Source organism: Gavia stellata, chromosome 10 (assembly GCF_030936135.1).
Source record: "Gavia stellata isolate bGavSte3 chromosome 10, bGavSte3.hap2, whole genome shotgun sequence".
Classification (NCBI taxonomy): domain Eukaryota; kingdom Metazoa; phylum Chordata; class Aves; order Gaviiformes; family Gaviidae; genus Gavia; species Gavia stellata.
The window spans coordinates 12,152,029-12,175,404 of record NC_082603.1 but is presented as its reverse complement, the minus strand read 5'-3'; the positions used below and the strand labels follow the sequence as shown (position 1 = coordinate 12,175,404).

The 23,376-nt window shown below is 38.4% G+C and overlaps 2 protein-coding genes across 2 annotated transcripts in view; one reads left to right on the top strand and one right to left on the bottom strand.

The window, feature by feature from the left end:
- Positions 1–15,982, bottom strand: part of CAMSAP2 (calmodulin regulated spectrin associated protein family member 2) — a 92,310-nt gene extending 76,328 nt beyond the window's left edge. Inside the window, exons 1-2 of the mRNA XM_059821640.1 lie at positions 15,844–15,982; positions 3,797–4,056 (exon numbers count right to left, since the gene is read on the bottom strand). Coding sequence (XP_059677623.1) covers positions 3,797–4,056; positions 15,844–15,982 — 399 coding nt within the window. The remainder of the gene's footprint in view (positions 1–3,796; positions 4,057–15,843) is intronic.
- Positions 15,983–16,780: 798 nt separating this feature from the next.
- The window catches only part of DDX59 (DEAD-box helicase 59), a 30,735-nt gene continuing 24,139 nt past the window's right edge, over positions 16,781–23,376 (top strand). Inside the window, exon 1 of the mRNA XM_059821650.1 lies at positions 16,781–16,802. The gene's annotated coding sequence lies outside the window, so the exon portion shown is untranslated. The remainder of the gene's footprint in view (positions 16,803–23,376) is intronic.

The following is a 23,376-nucleotide window of genomic DNA, read 5'->3' as shown; positions in this document are numbered from 1 at the left end:
CCTATCAAATAAGAAGGTTTAATGAAAATAAACACAGAATTCAGTTTTTATAGCTTGCAATACATGGAGAACAGAAATAGAGGTACCACTGAATACTTCTATAGTGTTACCACAAGATGTAATCTCTCAGGAACAGACAGTTTCAATTAAAAGTTTTTAAATCAGAACAAGCCTAAAGAATAACCTAGCTCTCAATTTTATCAGAAAAACAAATATGTTTCTTTTGTCTACCTGTCTTATAAGAAAGACTAAAACAAACCAGACTCCACACGGACTTCCCTACCCCTACAGAGGGGAGGCTTTAACAGCAGCTTTTGCTCCTATTACTGTGTGTTCATTTCCTAAGTGCTTCTTTCCTAATCCCATTCCACTGGAGGAAATTAATTTTTATATATACATACACACATGTATGTCTATACAGATATACACACACAAACAGAAGAATTTGCAGCTTCTCAAATTAGATACTAATTGCAGCCAAGGCAGTCATGACTAGCAAGGAAACTATCATCTATTCTGACCCCAGTACATAAAGAAACACATCCATTTCCTAGACTTTTCAAAGACTTTAATATATAAGGTGCTTCCTAGAAAAAGGTTCAGTTATAGCTATGTAAGAAACAGAGAAGGCCAAAATTTGACATGTCTGTTTAGTAAGTAGTGACATGTCAAGTCAACCAACAATTAACCATCCCAGTCATCACTGCTACAAACATACAAAGAATTCCAAGTCTGTTGACTGCAGCTACACACATTATAAAGCATAAGTAAAATTAAAACATTCCATACTCAAATCTCTTTCTGTAGTTTCATTTTATAAAATAACTCACCCTTTTTCAGATACAGAAACGCAGTACATCTGAGCAGATAACAATAAATGTCCTCTAACAAACACCAACACTTTCCCCTATTTATGGAGAAGACAGGCTAGCAAAGAGAAGGACTACCATGCCATTTTCTATCAAATTACTAAAAATTAGATTGAACATAGGTTTAACACACTCTGGTCTACCAGAGAAATATATGAGTTAATTACATATGTAAACTTTCTGTTCTGCATAATCGAAAAAGAAAAATCATTCCATGCTCTAAACCAGGATATACATCTTGCTTTGTAAGACTTGTAGAAACTGTGACAGAACACTAGGAAAAGGTACTGGAAGACATCGAGGGGATAATTTTAAGACTCTGTCAATACTGCAACAGCCAGATTTGAAATTGTCTGCCAGCTTTGCTAATTGTGTAATAAGGACAAAGGTTGAGACTTCCCAATTAAAATGTAGCATTGCTGCTAGGAAATTGCACAGGGATATGAGCACAGCATGACAAATTAAAACTCTTGGGCTCAGAATATTAGTATTGAGACTACAGTTTCACAGCCATTTCTTTGGTAGCAATTGTTTTAGACATGGCTACCCTTCCACACAAGCCAGTTGTGTTTCCATTCCGGTGTTTCCTCTCATTGTCACAGCTGCTTGTGAACTAACTCAACGGCATCAGTACACTCATCTGTTGCTGGTACTGGAGTGGGGACAAGTGAGCTGGGCAGAGTAGAAATCTGGGGATGTCAATTGTTAAGACACTGATGCTTGAATAACTACTTGCTGGACTATACCTAAACAACACAAGACAGACAGACACAAACACCCACTCAAGCACAGGGGAAATACAAAGTTGCTATTGAAATGCCTTTTAAGCAACATTAATTACTGAATTAAAGATCAGCAAAGCAAACTAGAGAACACTGACACATTTTCTCAACTGACAACTCTGAAAAGAGATGCCTCTTACAACTACTCTAGAAAGGGATCAAATGAAAAAAATGAAATGGGAAGAACCACAGGTTCATAAATGCAAGTCAGTAACCTTATCTTCCTTCAAAGACAAGAACGGAATTAAGTTCTGTAAAAACATGAACAGTCAGGAAGTTTGTTTCTTAACCTCTTAAATGCTTTGACTTCTATGAACATTATAAACGCTTACTCGTAAACTACCCACGACTGTTGCAAATGTCCTGCAAATTTTGTATTACTTCAGTATGCCTTTTATTTACTATCCACAGCTTCTTTTATTAAAATGCCACTTGCTCTTTGCTGAGCTCTCCTTTTTAAAAAGGATATCAAGATCAAAAAGAGAGACTGGCAAAATTTCATGTTATCTGCATTCACTGTTCACAGCTTAATCATAAGGAAAAAGTGTCTTGACTAGTTTTATTGCTGCTGTTGAAATATTTGTATCTTCAGATCTTAAGCATTCTATGAGCAGGAAAAGAATTTTCAAATAAAAAATAAAAACAAAGTAGATGTAAAGAATTTAGTCTTTATATCACAGTAACTGACTACTACCACTTCTAAACAACATTTGTGCAAACTAAGAGGCCTAATACTTCTTGGCAATACTGTATGGAATAAATCATTAATTACTCATTAGTAGCTTTGATGTTGCACCTGTAAAGCCTCTACAACTTATCAGTTGATATCAGCTGATAGAACAGGAGAGACTCTCTAGTCAGATTCTGCCAAGTACTTGTTAGTCTTCTTACATGTTAGTAAACACAAGTTGCTAATAAGCTGAAAATAAAAATATAGCTGTATTCATTTTCACATACCTCCATTCTAGCAGCAGCTACAGGTCACTGACCGTAAAACAATCAAAGGACTTAAATACAGCAGTCAACCAACTCCAGAGGGTAGATTAAAACAAAGACCCTGGGAAAACTAGACTGCAAAGTCTAGATTCAGCTAATGGATGACATAAAATTCATATAAGTCCTTTCTCTATTAGACATTTTATTCCTTATGTCCAATGTACTCTAATCCGAAAAGACCAGACTGTGCCATAAATACCTCCAAGTATAGTAGGAACATTAGTTCCATTGTTATCACAATAAAATTTGCTCACGATTTCAAATGAGCAAGCTTAATTTCTGCATTAGAACAGAAGTTGTCAGCTCAACCTTTGTAGTCTCATACTTTATGTTTACTTAATTTGTTTTCTATGTCAAATATTAAACAATAAAAACATAAAAATAATTTTAAATACTTTAAATATAGTTGAATCTTATTCTAGCATACTGTCATTTTAGAAACAACCTAGAGGAAGGATTGGCCATATGTAGCCATCCTTTTTACAGCCAATTTTTTTTTTTTTAACTCAGGTCCAATTAAGGAAGAAAATCCACGACTTAAGAGCTTAGTAATAGAATCATTCATCTGTTGAACTAATGTTTTAATTAGCAGTTGTATAAAGCAAAGACATATTATTAAAAGTCTCCATGAAAGAATATACCATTGTTGTGTGTTTTACATTGACTTAGTATGTAACTGGTGATTATTGAATGTTGTTAGGTTGAATTGCTTATGTCATCAAAACCTTTTTTTTTTCACCTTTTAACCGAAGATTTCTGTAAGGAGGGAAAAACCCCCAAACTATTTTCAAACCGCTTTTCCAACACAGAAATATCACTGTCAGTCAGTGCTGTAAAACTGAAATCAAAGTGATCGTATTGTCACTACTATATTTAAAAATTTAACGCTTGAACTAAGTAGAATGATACATGTTTTCCAGCACTAGGAAATGCTGGAAATGCAGCACTGAGGAAATGCACCTGCACTGACAGCTATGAGGAGACAGAAAAAACAAACCAAAACAATCATAAGCCTCCCAGTAATGAATCATGTTTAACTCTTGAGAAAAATTCTTCAACATAATGATGCATGTTAAAAGATAGATATGTAGTTATTGGGAGTACACAGAAGAATACCAAGAACATAACATACAAGCTTTAAACACTCACCATCTGAATTGGTTTTTTGTGAAGATCTCGTTCAGTCACCAACTTTTCTTGGTCAGTGACATAAAGGCCTTTTTGTGCCAGGGCTTGTATAACAGCATCATGACCTAGAAGTGGTTTTGCAGCATCACTCTTGAGAATAAGGCTCCCAGCACGACAGTAGAGTTCTGCAGACAGCAGCAAGTTAACAACAGGTGGTTTAATGTGCTCCTGGTCATACTGGTCTGTGTAAAATGGTTCTCGTAGTTCTTCTGGAACATTTTCTACGGAGACCAAAAAAAAAAAGCATTAGTCAGTATCAGAAAGGATAGATTAGTATTAGGGGTTTTTTTTATACGTATGAACTCAAAATTATTTTAAAGAAAGCATACTCAAGGGAAGGCCAGAGTCTTTACCAGTCATCATGATATAAAACACTGGGGAAAATCGCATGCAAAGGTAACATTTGAACTATAAATAGAAACTTAAGAAAAATTCTAAGAGTTCCACGCTGCAAAGGCCATACCAGAAGGCCAGCCTGCTGTTTACAGCATCATTACTTCAAAATTTCTTGGCTTCTCCAAATACATGCCCAAACATTCTCATTTCCTTCAGCATAACATTATATAGGTTGGACATATAAAGGCAGAACAACATCCATTTAAACACAAACGCCTGTCTCTTACAATAATAAAATGGAAATGGAACATTATTATTTTAGGACAGAATAATTTGAGATGAAAAGGGAAACTTCCACTCTGCAGCCTTCTAGGTTTCATATATGCAAGAGAAATTTGATTACTATACTATCTATTTCAAAGGTCATGCATCACAGAATGATGACAATCCAGCAGTTACGCATAAACACATGCATGTTTTACTGGAATTAAAAGAATGAAAAAGAGGAAAAAATATCCATTTCCTTCTGACAAGATATTGAATTCTTATTTGCCTATTTGTTACTGACTTCCCTTAAAATTGTGGCTTTCCTCCTTTTCAAATAAACTGGCTTAGCACCCACAAAAAGCTATGCAAGATTCTGCCAAGTTTATGCTAAGATTTTAACCCCAAAATTAGCATTCCAAAACAATCTAAGAGTGTTTTCAAATACTTTACACAATACAATACACGCAGACTATACTTATAATTGTCTACCACAAAAGTAATAGTTATAAATTAAACATGATACTAGATCAAATTAAATTAAATCACCAGTGAAGTGGAAAATAACTTAGTTTCAGACTTCACATTTCTAGACATACGCACTGCAAGATGCTCTATTTTCCCCATGTAAGAATTTCGCTCTCCATTGTTGTAAATTTAGTTAAGCCAACAGCATTTATGGGATAAAGAGCATGTGATTCTTTTCCTGAGCCCAAATGGAAAAGCCTATTTAATTGCTTCAAGGAAAAAAAGTGCGTAGGAAAACAGTGATACAATTCTAGGTTCCTATCCCCTTTGCCTTCAGCTGGATAAATGGCTAAACAGGCAAGGTTTGAAGCAGAGGGTGAAGTAAACAGCCCAATACGGGTGGAGCAGGAGAGAGAGAAAAAACAGAACATGCCATCACAAGATAATAACAGATTATCTTCTTCCTCATACATATTCTATTGCAGTTCATGTGCTTCTATTATGGGCTTTGGAAGAAGAGCTAGCTGCCTTCTAGCTTTGAAAGGAGAAGATACACATTATAGAGTGCAAAAAGGGAAAGAAATATTAACACATACTTTCTTAAATGTCATAAGGATGGTAAAAATGGATAAGATATCACTTTTTATTTGCCAGTTCAGAATATCAAGGGGAAGAGAGGTATAGTTTATAATTTGCTTAAACCAGGAGCCTAAATTTGGCTAGAAAGCTGACAGCTCTGCTTTAGAATACAGACCAAAATATACCCTCAGCAAAACTTATTTGCCCTTTAAAATACAAGCCTAGTGCCTAACAACATTACTTTTTTTTTTTTTTACAAGATAGTAATAAAACTACCAACAAAAAAAAAAATCTACCCATATCAGGCAATGATATTGCAATCTTCTCTTGCCACTTCCCAGCCGCACTTACTGACTCTATAGGACCTACAGTCATCCAATACTATAAAAAGCACTTATAATTAAGGAACTCTACAAGCGGCTAGGTACCTGCTTCCCTAGGTATTATATCCATCTATCTCAACTCTAGCTGTCCTTCTTTCTTTTCCCTGTTTGTCCATACATTGTCTATTTAAATATTAAGCTCATTATTTCTGAAGTCCCTCATGATCCATCTCCACCTCACTATCAGGAGCTCAATCCTCATCATGACTCTATCCTCTGTAATTCCAAATGCAAAGGTTTAAAGCATCTTCATGATATTTTCTCAAGCTAGAAAGCATTAGAAAACAGTTTTTGTAAATATGTCACAATGCATAGGCAGCAGATTTTGCCTTTTTTGAAAAAAAAAAACAAAGCACCCCAAACCCAAACCACATACCCTTTTTGAATCACATGGGAAGTTAGACGGGGCGGAGGGCAACAGGGAGGAAGAGACAAAACCATTTGTAATTTCTCGGAAGACCTAAAAAAGCTTCATTCCATATGAAAAAATACCTCTTGAGGGAGGAGCAGTTCACTATGCATAAACAGAAGTCACATACTCCTTGTTTTAGATTCACTGAAGACAATGACAGATTTGAGCCAGAAGAGAAATCCAAAGACAGGAAATAACAAACCCTTCGCCTATTAATAAAGTAATTTCTGATATTCTGTATCACCGAAACAGACCTTAAAGTGACAAGGTAAGATGCAATACATGCATTTATCATGAAATAATGATATCCACTACTAGGGTGTAGCAACAAAAAACCTCAATACACTTTTAAAAAAAAAAATCAATATAACTATCAAAGGCAAACAGAATTATTTATGAAGGATATTTCTGTTTCTGAAAAATGCAGCAAAAGACAAAATGAGATGTATGCCATTTCTTTTACTTCGTTGGTGTTCACAAAATACATCTGGAATAGAAACTTATTGGTGTTAATAAAAATAAAACCAGAAAAGACATTTATTAGATAAATATAATACAGAAACAAGGGGCTAGGAAGAGAAACTACAGACATATTCTGAATTTAAAAACAAAACATGCAAAAGCATACAAATAAGGAATCCCTGCTGCAACAAGACCAGAAGTCTTCACAACAATTCCCATCAAGACTTCCCTTCGCACAGACAGAAACACATGCACTTTTCCCCATTTATAACATGCATCAAATGTTTTGATATTAGAATAGATCTTGATAGAAGATTCAAACTGTGTTCTCAAAAAAGCAGACCAGCTAGACATAGAGGAAACTCTTCCTGTTACTGATCTCTAAGGAACAGCCCTTCCAGAATCGGTATGTGTTGCCTCTGTAGTCCTGCAGAGGGGAATTTCAAGGCTACATCCAGTTCTCAGCAGATTACCAGAACAACCAACAGGGTCAAAAGCCTTTATTAACAATTCTGGCAGGATTGGAGATCGTTAAACAGCTCTGTTAAGCAGCTAAGAATCTTAACACTAATTCCCTAATATGTGCATTTTAACAGTTCCTTTCCTTCGCCCAGCTGACAAGAGCCTTTCAAGATTAAACTCTGAAGGAAATGAACAGTTTTAAAATAAATACCTTGTTGCACATACTGCCGTAAAGTACCATTTGACCTCGAAATTTGTGGCAAAGTACGGCAATTATGTTAGACAGATACATCAGGGACACTGAGTTTGGGGAGTTGAGCACCTGAAATATGGATGAGACCAAGGGAACTGGGTGCATTTTTGCTGGAGAGGCAGTGCGGAATCTAACCATACTCTTCCAGCACCCAACAGGCAGGTTTCAGAAGCATGGACTTGAACTGTGCAGTGAAGTGACAAAAGGCAGTGGTCACGAGCTGCCACAAGGGAAATTGCAACTGGATATAAGTATAAAAATTCTTCACAGCAAGAGCAGCAGAGCACAGGCACAGGTTGCCTGGGGACCTGCCTGCAAAACCACCATCTATGGGGACTTTCAAAACTTAAGTTGACAAGGCTCTGAGAAACCTCATCTAACTTGGAAGCTGGCTATTCTTGGAGCAGGAGGTTCAACTATATGATCTCCAGAGACTGCTTTCACCCTATTTTTTTCTTAAAATTGTCAACAGGACCACAGGTTTCAATTTTGTAAATCTTTTCTTGGTACAGGTTTAAAAAAAAAATTGACATTTTGAATTTTGTAAATATTGAATTGTGAAGAGATTAAATGAAGCTAACGTACAAGTTCAACACACAGGGAAAAGAACAAAAAGGAAATACCACATTAGCTCAAAACAATAAAGTAAATCTAAGAATCAGGCTAACTTTAAAACAGTATTCAACATATCTTCAGGTAATTTTTCCATAAATTATAATGGACTCAAAAGTCCTGCAGATGCTCTCTTTAAAGAAGTAAAAAAAAAACAAGCCAAAAAGAAAGGACTTACTCCAAGGTTTAAAGCAAATAAGGTATTATTATTTCTCCTCGCCATGAGATAGAATTGCAACTTTGCATTTAAACAGACTATTTTAAAGGGAAGGAATCATCTAAAAATAGTTCATGGCTACCACCTCTGAATTTACCTTTAAAAGCTGTTTTATAAACAAAACTCTCTGCTCAGGTAAGCGTGAATTACTCCTTAGAGGATAGTATGAATTCCTCCTTTGGAAAAAATTACTTGTATTAATATATGTAGTCTACACTTTCTTTAAAAACAAACTGGTTTTTTTGTAAAGTTTCCAGACTTCCACACAGATGAATACAATCCTTTCAGTTACACGACTATTGAGTTTTTCAAGTTTATAAGAGTGAACAATTCCAGATTTATGAATGTTTGCATTAAGAAAGTCCAAAAGCTTACAAGTCTTCATCAACAAGGTATTTTTTTTTATTATTATTCCTGAGGATAGTATAAACAAGTTAAAATATTTCACCACGGGCTTTCTAATTAAAATATACATCATTCTTGGGAGCCACAAGGCCACATTAAGCCTCAGCCTAGAAAACTTCCACCTCTACAGGTTACTGACACCAATCAACAAAGACCTTAAGAAAAAACCTCCTTGTAGAAGGCTGAGATTTAATACAGAATTATTTCATGAAAATTCTGACTAATACCTTTAACCACTTCCTAGTGCAAAACAGTAGATGAGTTTATGCCAAATCTTAATGGACACAATTACTTGACAGTTTTCTGCAGGACAGCAAAGGTATGCTTTTGCCATAAGGTAACAGTGTCAAGTTACCTCACTCACACTTCCCCTTGCTAACAAGGATTCTGGTGCCACATTTGCCATTTCGGCACAGGAGAGCAGAGCCTGCATGGAAGTCAAGAGTCCAAGGACTTAGAACAGGTCAGAGGTGTGTGATGTATATTATTTTGCTTCTGATGAATTTTTGTCATCAATTTTTGTCAATCAGGAAGCAGAAAACAGAATAAGACAGTTGATAATAATGAATTTTTGGTTTGTTGAATCAGTCTGCCACTTATATTGTTCTTGGCTAGCAGGCAGTAGGTGTACTTCTGCCTAGGGGCAAGTATCTAAAAGGTCAACCTCTATAAATTTATGGCAGACTGAATTTCACTATTCTTAACTTTGTCCACCTAATTAAACTGAACTTGAGAGATTCTTGGATTTACCATCACAGAATGCTACGAATAAACAGACCCTACCCTCCTGCCTCTAGATGCCACAAAAATAGACCACTATCCACTGCTTTGACAGCAGTTCTGCACTTACAAGGGATTCCTTATTTTAAAAAACAAACAAACCCCCAAACATCCAAGGAAATAACATGCACAGGTTCTATGGTCATAGCCCACCCAGACTTCAGTTATTTTTTGAACTCTGAGAATCACATAAGAAATGCTCTACTGGGTCACTCTAATTGTCTACCTGTCCAATATTCTGTCTTCAGTAGCACAACAGGAAGCGCTACTCACAAAGCATACAGAATTTGTCTGGTAGGGGCATTTCCTATTAAAATAAGGAAGTTTAACGTCTACTTTACTAAAACCTGCGTATTGATTCAGGTTTTGATAAACAAAAGAATAACTTAGAATTAACCCTGGCAATAAAGGGATCAATTCTTACTAGCATAAATGCCTTCAGAGCTTATTTTTGGGAAAGGTAAGATATGACAAATATAAAAATAATAGTAGAGTTCTAATCCCATCTCACTCAGCTAACACCCTGATGACTGTTATAGTCAAGATATGACTTAAATAGCCTATGGAATAGGGCAAAAGATTGTTTCACAAATTTAGAGATAAACACTAATTTCTTGAACTATTACAAGACTTTATTAAACCAAAGAAAACTTTTTGCCAGCCATAACTAGATAGACATGAGCTGACACATCTGCTTTGGTGTCTGGCTTGCAGGTTCTCTTAGTTTAAGACTGCCTCTAATTGAAAAAAGAAAACACATAGGAAACAACTAGAACTATACAACTCTTACATTAGGCAAGTAGATTTCAGACACTGCATTTCAACTCCGTAGCAAAAAAGGTTTACTACTACCACCTGATCCACTAATAATCTACTGTCCAAGGGAAGAAAAAAAAAAAAAAAAGAGTATTGGGGGAAGGAAGAACTCATCATTTTTCTTGCAAAGTCGTGAAGGTTTTTCACTCCCAGTCCTATTTTCCAGAACGATCAGCAAAAACATTCATTCAGAGCCCTGGGTTTACCAAAGCAAGTAGTTAAGAGTTCAGCAGTGGATTTGTATGTAGTTTTGCTCATTAAAATCCATCAGCTAGCTGTAGAAATTGAATTATCTCATATTGGAAGGGTGATAAGTTCCTGATGAACAGCATATAAGTACTCTTCAGGTTTGAATGGCAGCCACCTTTAAACATGGAGTCACTGAAGTAACCCAACAGATTACCCTAAATCATGGGGGAGGGGGAGGAAGTTAAAAATATATCTGCAGTAGTAATTGCAGTGATGGTCAAAAAAATATAAAAAAGAAACCAGGTATAGGTAGAAGAAATACATTTCATCTCATCACCTGATGTAGGTGAGCTACAGTCTCTTTGTCAGATCTGTTACATTCTGCAGACAGGCACTTCAGTTGTAAAGACAAACAGGCTTAGAATAGGCTCAATGACATAAAGTCATTGAAAAAAACAGATTATAACTACCCCACCTGAGGTCTATCATGTAGTAAGAATCCTGACAACTGTTAACTTACTAATTCACCTTCCTGTACTTTTGTACATGCACCGTCTACAACCTCAGATGACTCTGCCAAACCTAATAGATCCAGAAGCTCATACATTTTATTTTCATTTATTTTAAAAAAGTGATATACACTCAAACCATGTTTTAAATGTGTTCTACAGAAAGGAGTGATACAATCAACTTCTAAGTAGACCATCTCAGTAGATGATGAGTCCAATCACCTGATTTTGGTAGGACTGACCAAAGTATCAATTTGTCAGCAACTATTTTAGAGAAGTGATGGAAAGGAATCTATTAAAAAAAAATTTTTTTCCTCACAAGAATGTCAAACATTTGCTTTTATACTCCAAACTCTTGTGCAAGTTTTTACTAGCTGCCATACTGAGTAGAAGTAAAGAAATAAGGTCTGCTAGAAAAAGATTAAAAGATGTTCTGGCCCACAACACCCAACATAACAGATGAAAGTATTTAGTTAAAACTTGTTTCTGTCAGGTACACAATGTTCATTTTCTCCCTTCATGGTTCTACTGGCAACATGTGCAAACAGCAGTAAGTAGCTGCATATGAATTCTGAAAATATTAATCATCAGGAGAATTTTTAAGTTTCTTGGGTAATGTTTAGTTGCAGATTATGCAATTTGTAATCTATTCCTTCAGACTATTCAGTCCACCCAGGCAGATGGACTATTTTATTTTGACTGCATAAAACACTCACAATAATGTTTAGGACAAGCACTCAGACTTGTGCAGCTTTTATTTAGTTTTTAGTTTATTCCTGAAAAAAAAAAAACCCCTCATGTTAAACCAGTGAAATTTATTACTGTAGCAGGATGATACATTTTATGGATAGTAGAAAAGCAGCAAATTTAACTCAATGTTAAAATTGTTCCCATAATTTTCTAAGAATTGTACATGTCAGAGATAGTCTTAACTTAGTAACTAAAAACTGGATGCCAAGCTGTCTGAAAAACATTTTTCCAGGAGTACTCTGAGGTCCCCTATCAAATAGGGAGAACATGTACATCAAGGTTCAGGAATTAGTGTTTTCATTTTTACTAGGTGAGGTTCTAGAGAAGCAATTCCAGGCTACAAAGCAACCGAAAGCATTTTGAAGGACAAAATTATAATTCAAGATAATTTTGAGAAGTGGAAGAAGTGGTTTGAAAATAGGATGCAGTTATATAAGTATAGCTGCAAAGCAAGAACCTACAACTGTACAATTAAATGATGGGAACAACTGAGTAGGCAGCAGTTCTGCAGAGAAAGATATGGAGCTACAGTGAATCACAGACTGAATGAGTCAACAATTCTAGGCTGATGCAAAAATGACAAACATCATATTCTAGTGAATAAATGAGAGTATTATAGGTTGGAAAGGTGAAGTAATTTTTCAAATCTGCCCTGTTCTGGTAAGGGACCATTAGATCTAGATTTAAGTACAGAATTTATGCAAAACTGACCACAGAAAAAATACAGGGGCGGGGGCGCACGTGCAGCGGACAGGACAACACCAAACCCCAAAACACAGAGTCCATCACAGAAGCTTGACTTACAAAAATTAAGTTGAAAAACATCTGTTTCATCAAAAGAGCACACAGAGAGGAGACACTTTTTATTATGTGGAAGGTGTTACAAAGAGGTAAGGCACCCACCACTCTCCCATTCACCAGGAACAAGGACAAGTAATGGGTTTACAGTGTAGCCAGAGACATCAAGATCATCATGCTGTTCTAACATCTAGAGATAAATAAGGATTCAAACTGACTAGCAGACATACCATGGAATTTCTCTAATGACAGATTTTCAAAAAACAGGCTAAACAAACATCTGTCAGCAATGATGTATATTTAGCTCAGACTGTCTTTAGGATGGCGGATGGATAACAAATCTTCCAACAATATTTTCTATGACTATAGTAGAGTGAGGAGACAAAAACGTCACACTTCAAAATAATGCAATCCACATCTGTTGTTTTAGAAATAAAAAGGACACAGAGTAACACAACATCAAGACCTTTTTTAAATTATTCCTATGAAGTAGGTCCCATTGTACTTTTAAGTCAAAGCATATAATATCAATACAGTTCAACCACTTCTTTGGAAAACAGTTTTTCTATACTGAAATGGTTAACTCCCACCATTGGGAGTTAATGCTGAAATTTAGTGTTCACAGATTTAATTTCTAAGGTCAAACATTCCCACTTTCATACTTCACACTCTTCGTTAATCTCCCCCCCCTTTCAGTGACTTGAAGTTGTGTCACTTAAATAATTTGGTTATTGCAAAACATTTAACCTGACCTGTTCTAACACTAATACATTTTGTTGCAGCAAAACATCAAGGCACAAAGTCCTATGTTCCCTCAACACTTCAATATGAATGCTGTCTTCAATTATTATTTCTTAAAAAATTCTTCATACAAGATGGCTTCAACATGACTGTTATTATAGTTTTACTCTCATCAGACAACTTACTTTGACTTGCCTGTGTTGTGGGCCAGACTCTATTCTTGCAGCTTCACTGAGGACAACAGCAACATACAATCGGTCTCTCAGCTTTTGGATGCAGATATTAATCATGCAACACCAAAAGCCACTACTAAATGTTAATGAACAGTACTAATTTCTAAGTCTTTTTTCAAAAGAGAATTCTCTTCATAACACCTAGCCAAACTGTATCCACAATTTTGATTGTATTAAAATATGCTTTTAAGAATGTGAAATATGTTCACTGAAAGAATGCCCATTTGATAGATAAAGATTTATATTTCTTCAACAGATACATGATTGCACCAACTTACGCTTTTCATTAATCAAAATGAATGGCATTAATTTATTTCAGAGAGGGTGGGGAAAAATCCTTCACTTCCCCTGCCCACTTAAGGAATTCCAACATTTCAGGAATGAAAAAAGAAATCAAATGTGGCATCCGTAAACACACTAATCATCCTTTGTACAAATGCATATAGCAATAGGTAGAAGACATGGCTGAGGTTGTGATATACTCCAAAGAACTAAACCAAATAATTTAACAAACCCAAACTTACTTCATTCTTGGAAAAGGGGAAGGTAGGTTCTTCTATTTCGCTCCAAGTATAAAGGAAGCATTTGTACTGCAGATGTGCAAGTGCTGTATATTTTTTCCCCTACTTCAGCCACAAACTCTTCTTTCAGGCTACTAGTGATATTAACCTAGTGGAAGAACTGTGAGATCAGAAACACTACAATTGTGTATGTTTACCTCTTTTCCTACTATTACATTATGGCAGTATTTAGAGGGCAGATGGAGCTATTACCTCCTCTAACCATGTTTCATTTGTGCATCTCGGAACAACCACAGTAATGAAGAGAGAGAGTAAAGGAATTTGGTTTGGATCACACTTTCTATAGAGAAGTAGCAGAAAAGTACCCTGCAAGTTGCTTTACACATCCAACAGAAACTCAACTAACATAAACCATGACATTTCAACCACAGGCTGAGAATTTGTCAAACTCCAGTATAAAAAGGTTTTCAGGTCAGAATGCTAGGTTATATAATTGCACAGGCACGGTACACCCAGAATCCCATGAGTAAAGCCTATAGAACCAAGCTACCTAAAAAGATAATGATCTCTGAAAATGTTGAATCAAGTACTTCCAAGAATTTTCTCTACTACTATTTTACCTCTCATGTCTACATAGCTAGTAAAGCCATATATAAAAATATTATATATGTGCCCAGATTTCACAAAGTAAGCAGAGTTTATTAACAAATCTTTGTATCTTTTTTCTTTCTGAAGTGATGAACATGCACTTTATTTCAGTAGCTACTGACCTTACTGAAATTTCACTAGGTTCAACCACTTCGAAAGTAGCTTTTTGGAAGCACCACGTCAAATATCATCAGTTCCCAGGGGCATCATAAAGGTACACCTGTAACCCTGTTGAAATACGTAACAGTACTCTGGCCCTAAATGCCAAAGGTGCAAAATTCCAGGAGGAACTTTTTCCTGTTATTCTACAAAGAACAGGGGTAAAAATATTGACTGCTAATACCTAACTCACTAACTAATACCTTTTTCAAAGAAAACCCCTATTTTTAATCCACAGAAAATTAAGTGATTCATATACTACAGCTATATTTTAAAAAACCAGCTTGGTAAATTTTCAAAATGCTTCCCTCAGAAGACCTCTGCAAGTCTGGTATTCCTCAAGGCCCAACAATATTTCAGGCATAGAATAGGGCTGGTATTCCTCAAGGCCCAGGTTTTCAAAGACAGAGCAGTAATGCCTTTTGGAGGCCTTACAATCAATTCCATTTACGCTTACAAACAAGGAGAGCCTTCTGTATTGTGCAGGCCAAAACCTGGCATTAAACGCTCTTTTTCCTGAAACCCTTCTTACTGCTTAACCACTCAAATGGCTACAGGCTACTGTCACACATGTCAAAACTAATAGCGCACATCCACTTCCATTCCTAGCCCCCAATTCAGCTCTTAAACAATGTTAGGAAAATTTTCAAGACAACAGATAAACACGGATTGCTGGTGTTACTTCGCATGCCGTGTAACCCAGGAATAAATAAACCACAATTTACAGTGTTCAACTCCTCAAATAAAATTGTACTAGCTCCAATACACAAAAATTACTCACTAATAGAAACAGTGGTATTACTACAAAAGGTTACAGGTAATTAAAGAAAACCAAAAAAACCCACAAGGTATACGGGAACCTAAAGATGCGGGAACAGACCAAAACCCATTTCCTACGCACCTCCTACCCCCCCTTCCCAGCTCCTCAGGGAAGGGCTCGCACGTCCTCAGGAGCGAAGCAACCGAGCAGGAACCAGCATCAAAGAAAGGGAAGAAGAAGACGCCACCTACCTGTCCCAAAGGCTTTGGCCACCAGCCAGGCGAGATTACAGGCGATTTTCGCTCGGGAGAAATCATAATGGTCAAAGGGTTTGATGGCAGGAACAATGAAAGTCTTCCTCATCTCCTTGGCGTCTGCGGCATCCCCCATCTTCTCACAGGACCCCTGACAATTCGGAACTTACATGGTTCTTCCTCCTCCTCCTCCTCCGACGGCCGGGAGAGACGTCTGTAAATACGCCGACAGCAGCTGAGGGCTGCGCTGAACCCAGCTGTCCGTAAAGGGCTAACGCCGCCTCCCGCCTTCCTCCGCACAGGAATGTGGCAAAGCCCGAGTGTCCTCTTCTTCCTCCTCCTCGCTTTGTCTCAGTTCACTCACGCCGCCGCCCCCCACCCTCCGAAAAACAGCCCCCGGCGGCCCCGGCCCCCCCTTCCCCGGGGAGACCCTCCGGCCAGGGCTGGGCGCCCCAGGCCGCCGCGGCCGCCAGCCCCTCGGCCTGGGGCGGGAGCCGCTGGCAAGGCCCCCGCAGCCGCAGCGGGCCGGGACGCGGCCCTTCCCGGCCCCGGCGGAGGCGCCAAGATGTCAAAACGCCGGGGACCGGCCCCAAAACGCTGCGCAGCCCGCCGCGCCGCCCCGCCTCACTGGCGGCCTGCAGCGGGCCGGGAGCGGCACCAGCTACCCCGCCGCTACCCCACGCCCGGGTGCTGCTCCAGCCACCCCTCAGCAAGCCGACGCGCTCCCAGCTCCCCTCAGCAGCTGCCGCTGCGGTTTTCCACCCGCGGCTGCCGCACTGGATGGGCGAAACGCGGCTGCGCATGCGCCAGCACCAGGGCCGCCGCCACCTCCCCGCGCGGGCGGGGCGGGGAGCGCGAGAGAGGGCGGGGCGGGCCGCCCTCCGCCGCCGGGTGGTCACGTGGCCGCCCCTTCCCCACAGAGGGAAGCTTGGCGCCGGGCCCGGCCCTCGCTGCAGGTGGGGTCGGTCGGGGTGGGTCTCTCCTCGGGCGGGGCTGCTGAGGGAGCGCGGGCGGGCTCAGCCCAGCCCAGCCTTAACCCAGCGGCAGTGGGAGAGAGGCGTAGTGTTTCCCGCTGGTTAAGGGGGTGCCTGGCGGTGCCCGGCTGTGGGGAAAAGGGCGGTGTCCCTCGGCCGCGGGGCGCGCCCGCTGCCGGCGTCGCCGCTTTCCACGGGGCGGGGGGCCTCCCCGCGCGCAGCCGTTGGCCTTCTGCGGCGCCTTCTGGGAAGGTCGGGATTTGCCCCAGCGCTGCGGCTGCAATGTGGTTCCCGTGTAAGGGGTTGGTGAGGAGCTGGCGGCCGCCTGGCTGCGGGGAAGCCCTGTGGGCCGGGGCTGCGCTGACTGGAGCAGGGAGCGCTGCCGAGGAGGCGGGCTTCTCCTTCCTCTCGTGTGTATTTGTCCCTCCTGTTTTGAATTGTGTCTATTTATAATTTCTCGAATACTTGGGTAGAAAAATGACAGAGCCTTAAAATGGTTCAGGGCCTGTTCACGTAATAACTGTAATAACAGGCAGTAGTAACAATTTGCCCTAGAGACCATCTGCTGTCTCGCTCACAAGTACCTGGGCTGTTTTTGGAAATATATAAAATCACTTTAACAGTGGCCTGTGTGGAAAGAAGCATTAGTCACAGTAGGAACTAGTGACTGGGTGATTAATGTCTTGCATTCAAACAGAATTGGATGAGTTAGCTTTGAAGTGCGGGCCTGAGGGTGTGGCCGCGTTGGTGACCGGCTGCTGCTGAGGGGAAGGCCCTGCCTCTCCTTTGCATGGGCACTGTGTAATTGGGTGACCCGCAGCGCCAGGGGGTAGTCAACTTGTGCTTTTTGGCAACTAATAGTTACTAGGTTGGTATAATGTAGAAGTGTGCCCTCCTTCCCTGCCAACCTGGGTGCTCTAGCAGCTGTGTGGTGAGCCAGTTTGAGCAACTGATCTGGCCAAAAATTAATAGTTTCTTTTTGTAGTTAGTTTTTTAACTGGCTGAGCTTTCTTGGGTCACTAAAGGACCACTCCTGACTTAGAGTAATTATTAGCTAACCTGCCTCTCTCTTCTGTTTTTTTTTTTTTCTCTTTATGGTAATTTAGCTAGCATCTTCCCAAACTGTTGCAATGGAGGATGGCAGTCTGAGGTGGGTTGGTTTTTGGGGTTTTTTTTTGGCCCCACCGAGTCTGGAAAAGAATATTTAGACACAGTCTTAGCATGACACTGTAAGGTTTCAAGTAGTATTTTATCTAGACTGTTATTTCTTTGTATTTAAAGTGGACTGGGAATTGATCTGGACAGAGATATTCCATTGTTACATGGCTATGTATGCTTCTAGCACTTCATGTGCACAATGATACAAATATCATGATTATGAGGCCATAGGCCACATGAATCTGTATTTACTAGTAATGAGTAAATGAAAGGGTTGTGGAGGTCAACATTTGAAGAGGTTATTGCTGACTGTCTCCCCATATGCTCTCTGGGATGGGATTCCCAAACTGTCATGCATACCACTCATAAGTGGTACATAGCTAGCTACAAAACTAGGAGCTGCTGTTGGCAGTATTCAGCAGAAGGGAGAGGAGGAGGAAAGTTTAGAAATCCTTGCTTTAGCACACTTATGGCTGAAATTCCCAGATCCTCTACAGCAGAAGTAGGAATAATAATACCAAATTAACATACAGGTGTGACTTGGGAAAATGTTCCCTATTCAGGAAGAGTATATGCTTAGTTTTCAGCAACTAAAGTAAAACCTGTATTTCCACATTTTCCTGAATTAATTTTTTATATATACTTTGGAAATAAGTTATATTAGACACTTAACATTATTTTAACTATTTTTTTTGCATAGTTACTAGAAAACTAGTTTAATTCTTCCTGTATATTTAACAACAAACACCTGGAATTCATAAGCTTTAAAACCTCAAATTATTAGGGCTAGAAAAAATATATATGTCCCAGAACCCAATTCATTTGTTTCTTGTATGACTAAGAAAATACCTAAACAATTAGATCAACCTACAGGAAAACATGTTTAGGAAAACTATAAGGCCATTATTTAGGTATGATGGATATAGGATCCACTTTGAGAGCTCAAACAATTACAAACTAGTCCTGATGAAATAATATGAAACTTTCAGAAAAAGCTTTCTTACAGAAATGTGGCATAATCCAAATAAGGAGTCATCAGTTATATTTGAGGTACTCCTATATTTATAATCTGTTCCTATGCATTTGCAAAACATCACATATACGTATGTACTGTACTATACACTGAAACTAGTGACATCTAAAGCAAACAAAAATGTGGTCTCATCTTCCAAAATTCTTGCAATCGTGAGTCCCTTCTTACTTAAAACAAAACAAACAAAAAAAGTTAATATTGTTTTAGAGAATGCATCCCAAAAATGGCAATAGGTAAAATTATGGATAGGTACATCTATAAACATTGCTACCAGTCTAATTTAAAATGCAGAAATTTTTGTGGGTGCAGCCTTTGTGCTGATGAAACCTGTTCAGAGTCACAGAACAAAATCTAAAAAAGCTGTGTTGTGGTAACTGCAATCAAAGTGTTTTTTAATTTGCTTAGTGCTCTTAGAAGTGAATGCATGAATATAAGATTAATATGTGTAAGTGAAAAAGAAGACATCACCACCAGTTGCTGGAGTTCTTGTGCCAGTTCTTCTACTTCGGCAGACATGCCAAAATGTGATCTTGCGTATTGCATTGTCAAAGATATCAACAGTCAACATGGAAAATGGTTAAAATTTGCTCTAATTGTTCAGAGTAGATAAGCAGAAAAACTGAGTGAGGAGTCATCCCCTTCTGCTCTGCTCCTGTTTTATCCTTCTTAAAATATTTTAAATAGTGATAATTTCTTCTGTACACAGTCTTTCTGCTGCAAAGTATTTTATACTTTAAAGTTCATTCCAAACGGGAAGACAAATTTTGTTTTAACCTTCTTTCTCCCTTCCTTTCCCCTCCCTCCCTCTACCCCATATTAGAAACCCAGTTGACTAGTTTTATCCTGTAATTACATCATAGGCCTGATTCTTCACTGTCATGTGTCTAGCCATTTACACAGTGGGTGTACTAAGCCTGTAGTCAGTGTCAGGCAACAGGAACAATTATGACCATGAAACTATGAATAATGGTGTGGATGACACGCGTTAGTTGTTGCTAATAGTCTTAACCTTGGGAGATAGTGGAATGAGCCTTGACTAACAATTTTTTACTTCTGTTTTTTTCACTTGTTTTAAGATTCATTTGGCTTCTGAAGAAGGTATGTCTAGAGTAGACGCCCTTAGACGAAATTCAGACTAGTGCTAGATTAAAGAGAGCGTTCAAGCTGGAATAAGATTTCAAGTGTCATTTCTTCCTCCACAATACTAGATGATAAAGGTAAAGTAAAATGTTTTAAATTAGCAATGCCATTACTGTTTTTGCTGTAGTGCTGTCTGTAGCCAGGCTCAGCACCAGTGAACAGACAGCTTATCAGGCTACCTACAAAGGGTAGTAAAACCATTCCCATTTCAGATTTACTGGTTGTATTAGGAGAAATCCACAAACACAGCAGTTCACAGCAACTATTCTGCCATGCAATGCTTCAGTCTTGATGTTGGAAAAAGGCTAGGAATAACACCACGGGGATATTATCTTTAATTACTGCTATCAAATTTGCCTATTTAAGGTGATACCATCTGTTTGTCTTAGCGTAGAGGATATCAGTCATATCAGGTAGTGGCTGAGGGGAGGGGTGCACCCTGTGGCCTGTAACCTCTGGCAAAGAGGCAGCATGCACAACTAGATGTGATGCTATCAGACTGTCAACATACAGACCAAGAACCAGTCATGTCCCAATGTGATCCTTAAGAAACGTGCTTGTTGACTTAAGCAGGTTTTGTGTTGGGTATGTGAGGTTGAACAGATAATCTATAAATGATTCTGTAAGGTTACTACAGCCTAAGGATGACTTGTGAAATGGAATTACTGATACTCCAGCCTCTTAAACTTACAATATTTTGTTAAATATACTTCTTTATAAGTAATGGTAAAAACAGTAAAACTGTAAGAGTTAAGAAATTGTATTTTTAAATAGCTGTTATCAAGTGAGTGATTGTCTGAATTATTACATTTCTTTGGCATTATTACTGAAATACATGTATGTAGTTTTCTGCAAGCTAGGAGTTTTCTCAGAGCATGATTTTGGAGGGGAGTATGTTCTTCCTGTTCCAGGATGATACAAAAGTACAAGAACAGTTACATAATTATTGTCTTCCTGATTACAAATTAATAGAAGAATTTGAAAGGCTGAGGCATTTAAAGGGGAAGAAAACAGTTTACCAACTTTACAGATTCTAGTAGAGTTATAAGTCAAAGGGAAAATAAAGCTTTGTATGACTTTTTACTTGGATTGTCTGTGATTTTTTTGATATGGTTAAAAATTTAAGAAGGAAAAAGGTAGAGTAATAGCTACTTTAGCTCATTTATTCCTGAAATCTGCACAACCAAAAAGCTGCCCAGTGAGAATCAAATGTGGTACCTAACAGTCGCTTCTCTTAATCCTTGGATGCTACTGGTTTCACTTCCTGAACTTGACTTTGACATAATGTAGCTTTGTGAAGGGGGGAAAAAAATCTACATCTTCTCCCCCAGTTCCTCTGGGACACCAACCAGGCAACAGTTCTGTCCCTTTCCTGTGGTCTGTGAGAGGCAAAACCTACCAGCTCCCTTGACACTCATGGCTGGTTGGTTTGTTTGTCTTTTTCTCTGGTTACTTTGGTGTCTTTTCTGAGATTTTTTTAAATTCAGTTTTAATTTTTTAATCTGGTTTTCACACTGGCTGCTTTCGTGTTCTGCCCATCTCCTGGAATTGCATGTGTGCTAGGAGGTTTTAGTTGACTTTTCTTACCAGGTGTGCTGTGCAATATTCCCTAATTCCAGTGCTTCTCCTTCTTGACATTCCACTGTTGTCAGGTTGTCTGTGAAGAGAGCGAATACCCTGCTATGACTGATATTTTTTACTCTAAACTTTAAAACATGGAATAGATCCTACCTTCTTTCAGTAATTGAAGTCTGTGTACTATTTCTTTTATGGCCACCTAGTGCCTGACATATTTTCTAAGGAAAATCCTGAGTGTGATTTTATGAATATAACCTTTAAATACTGGAGATAGCTTAGCTGCATTGTAAAATAAATGTATGGTGGTAAATTTACATTAAAAAAGCCCCCTTTGTGCAAAAATAAAATGCAACGTTATTACCATTATGGTAGCTGTTAGGTAATGCTTTATTTGCGTTCCAGTTCAGAGGTAAATGACTTTATTTTTCAAATTGTGCATTCAGGTATAAGAAGTTTAAATCAGTTAGCAAGACTCTTTCACTGTCTGAATGAGACAGAATACTGAATTAGGCGCTTTTTCCTGTTGAACTATACTCCATTGAAGTGACTGGCTGATTTTTTTTCATTCTGCTTCTACATGTGAAGAAAGATCTGAACGTTCATAAAAGCTCATTTGTTTTGAGCATACGCATGATTTATTAGTGGAGCGTGAATAGACTTCAGTTTCCCATCTCTTGGCCCTGCTTTCAGTTTCCACTGAAGCCCATGTGTGTCTGAATGAGACCAGCAGTAAATAGCAGAGAATGCTCTGTTAGAACAGTAAAATTCTGGTGTCATTTAATCGCAGCAGAATTATTTTTTTGAAGGGGTGGTAGTAAAGATGGATGAGGAGAGGAAAGCAAGGGAATAGCATAGGAGACTACCTGATGAAGGGGTTTTTTTTCCTATATATCTTCTTTGAAACACCATTATCCGATTTTTTCACTGAATTTTTTTAGGCAGTTTCTCTGTTTTCCTTAACTTACTGAAAAATTGCATGTTACTGAGGAATTTTTGATTATTAGTTTAGGGAACAGATGTAAATAGCAGCTACACTGTTTAAAAAGTGGGTGTGGAAAGTGTGTATCAAAGTTTTTTATTGTAACCATGTATACACAGTGACCCTTGATGGTGTTGGAGATTTTGATTATGCATGCATGGTAAGGTCATCACAACCTGAGTGTGTAGAACTCTGTTAACTTTAATTCTCTTTTGGCATAACTTAATTTGTTTATAATATTTTCTGAGTAGCTTTACAAGATGTATGCCTTAAAGTTCATTTGAAAACATTTTCAATATACAAAAATGTATACGATGTCTAAGCCTCATGTAGAACAATTTGATTTAAATACTCCCCTATTTCAATATATATTAGAAACATGGAAAGAGCAACAATTATTTTAATAGTTGTCTTAACCTAAATGTGTATATATGTATTTAGCAATAAACACTTGGCTTCAACAAAGATTTTTTTAAGCTTTAGGTTTATCCTATGTGTGGTTCCCATTTCATACCACTGGTGCTACAGACATGATTAAATTTAAGTGTGTATATAATTGAGTTTCTGGATTAAAGGTGTCATGCAGAATATTTGGTTTTGAAGAAATAACCTGGATGATTTCTTTCTTCTAAGAAAGTCTCAAAAGAGAAATAACCTACAAAAGGCTT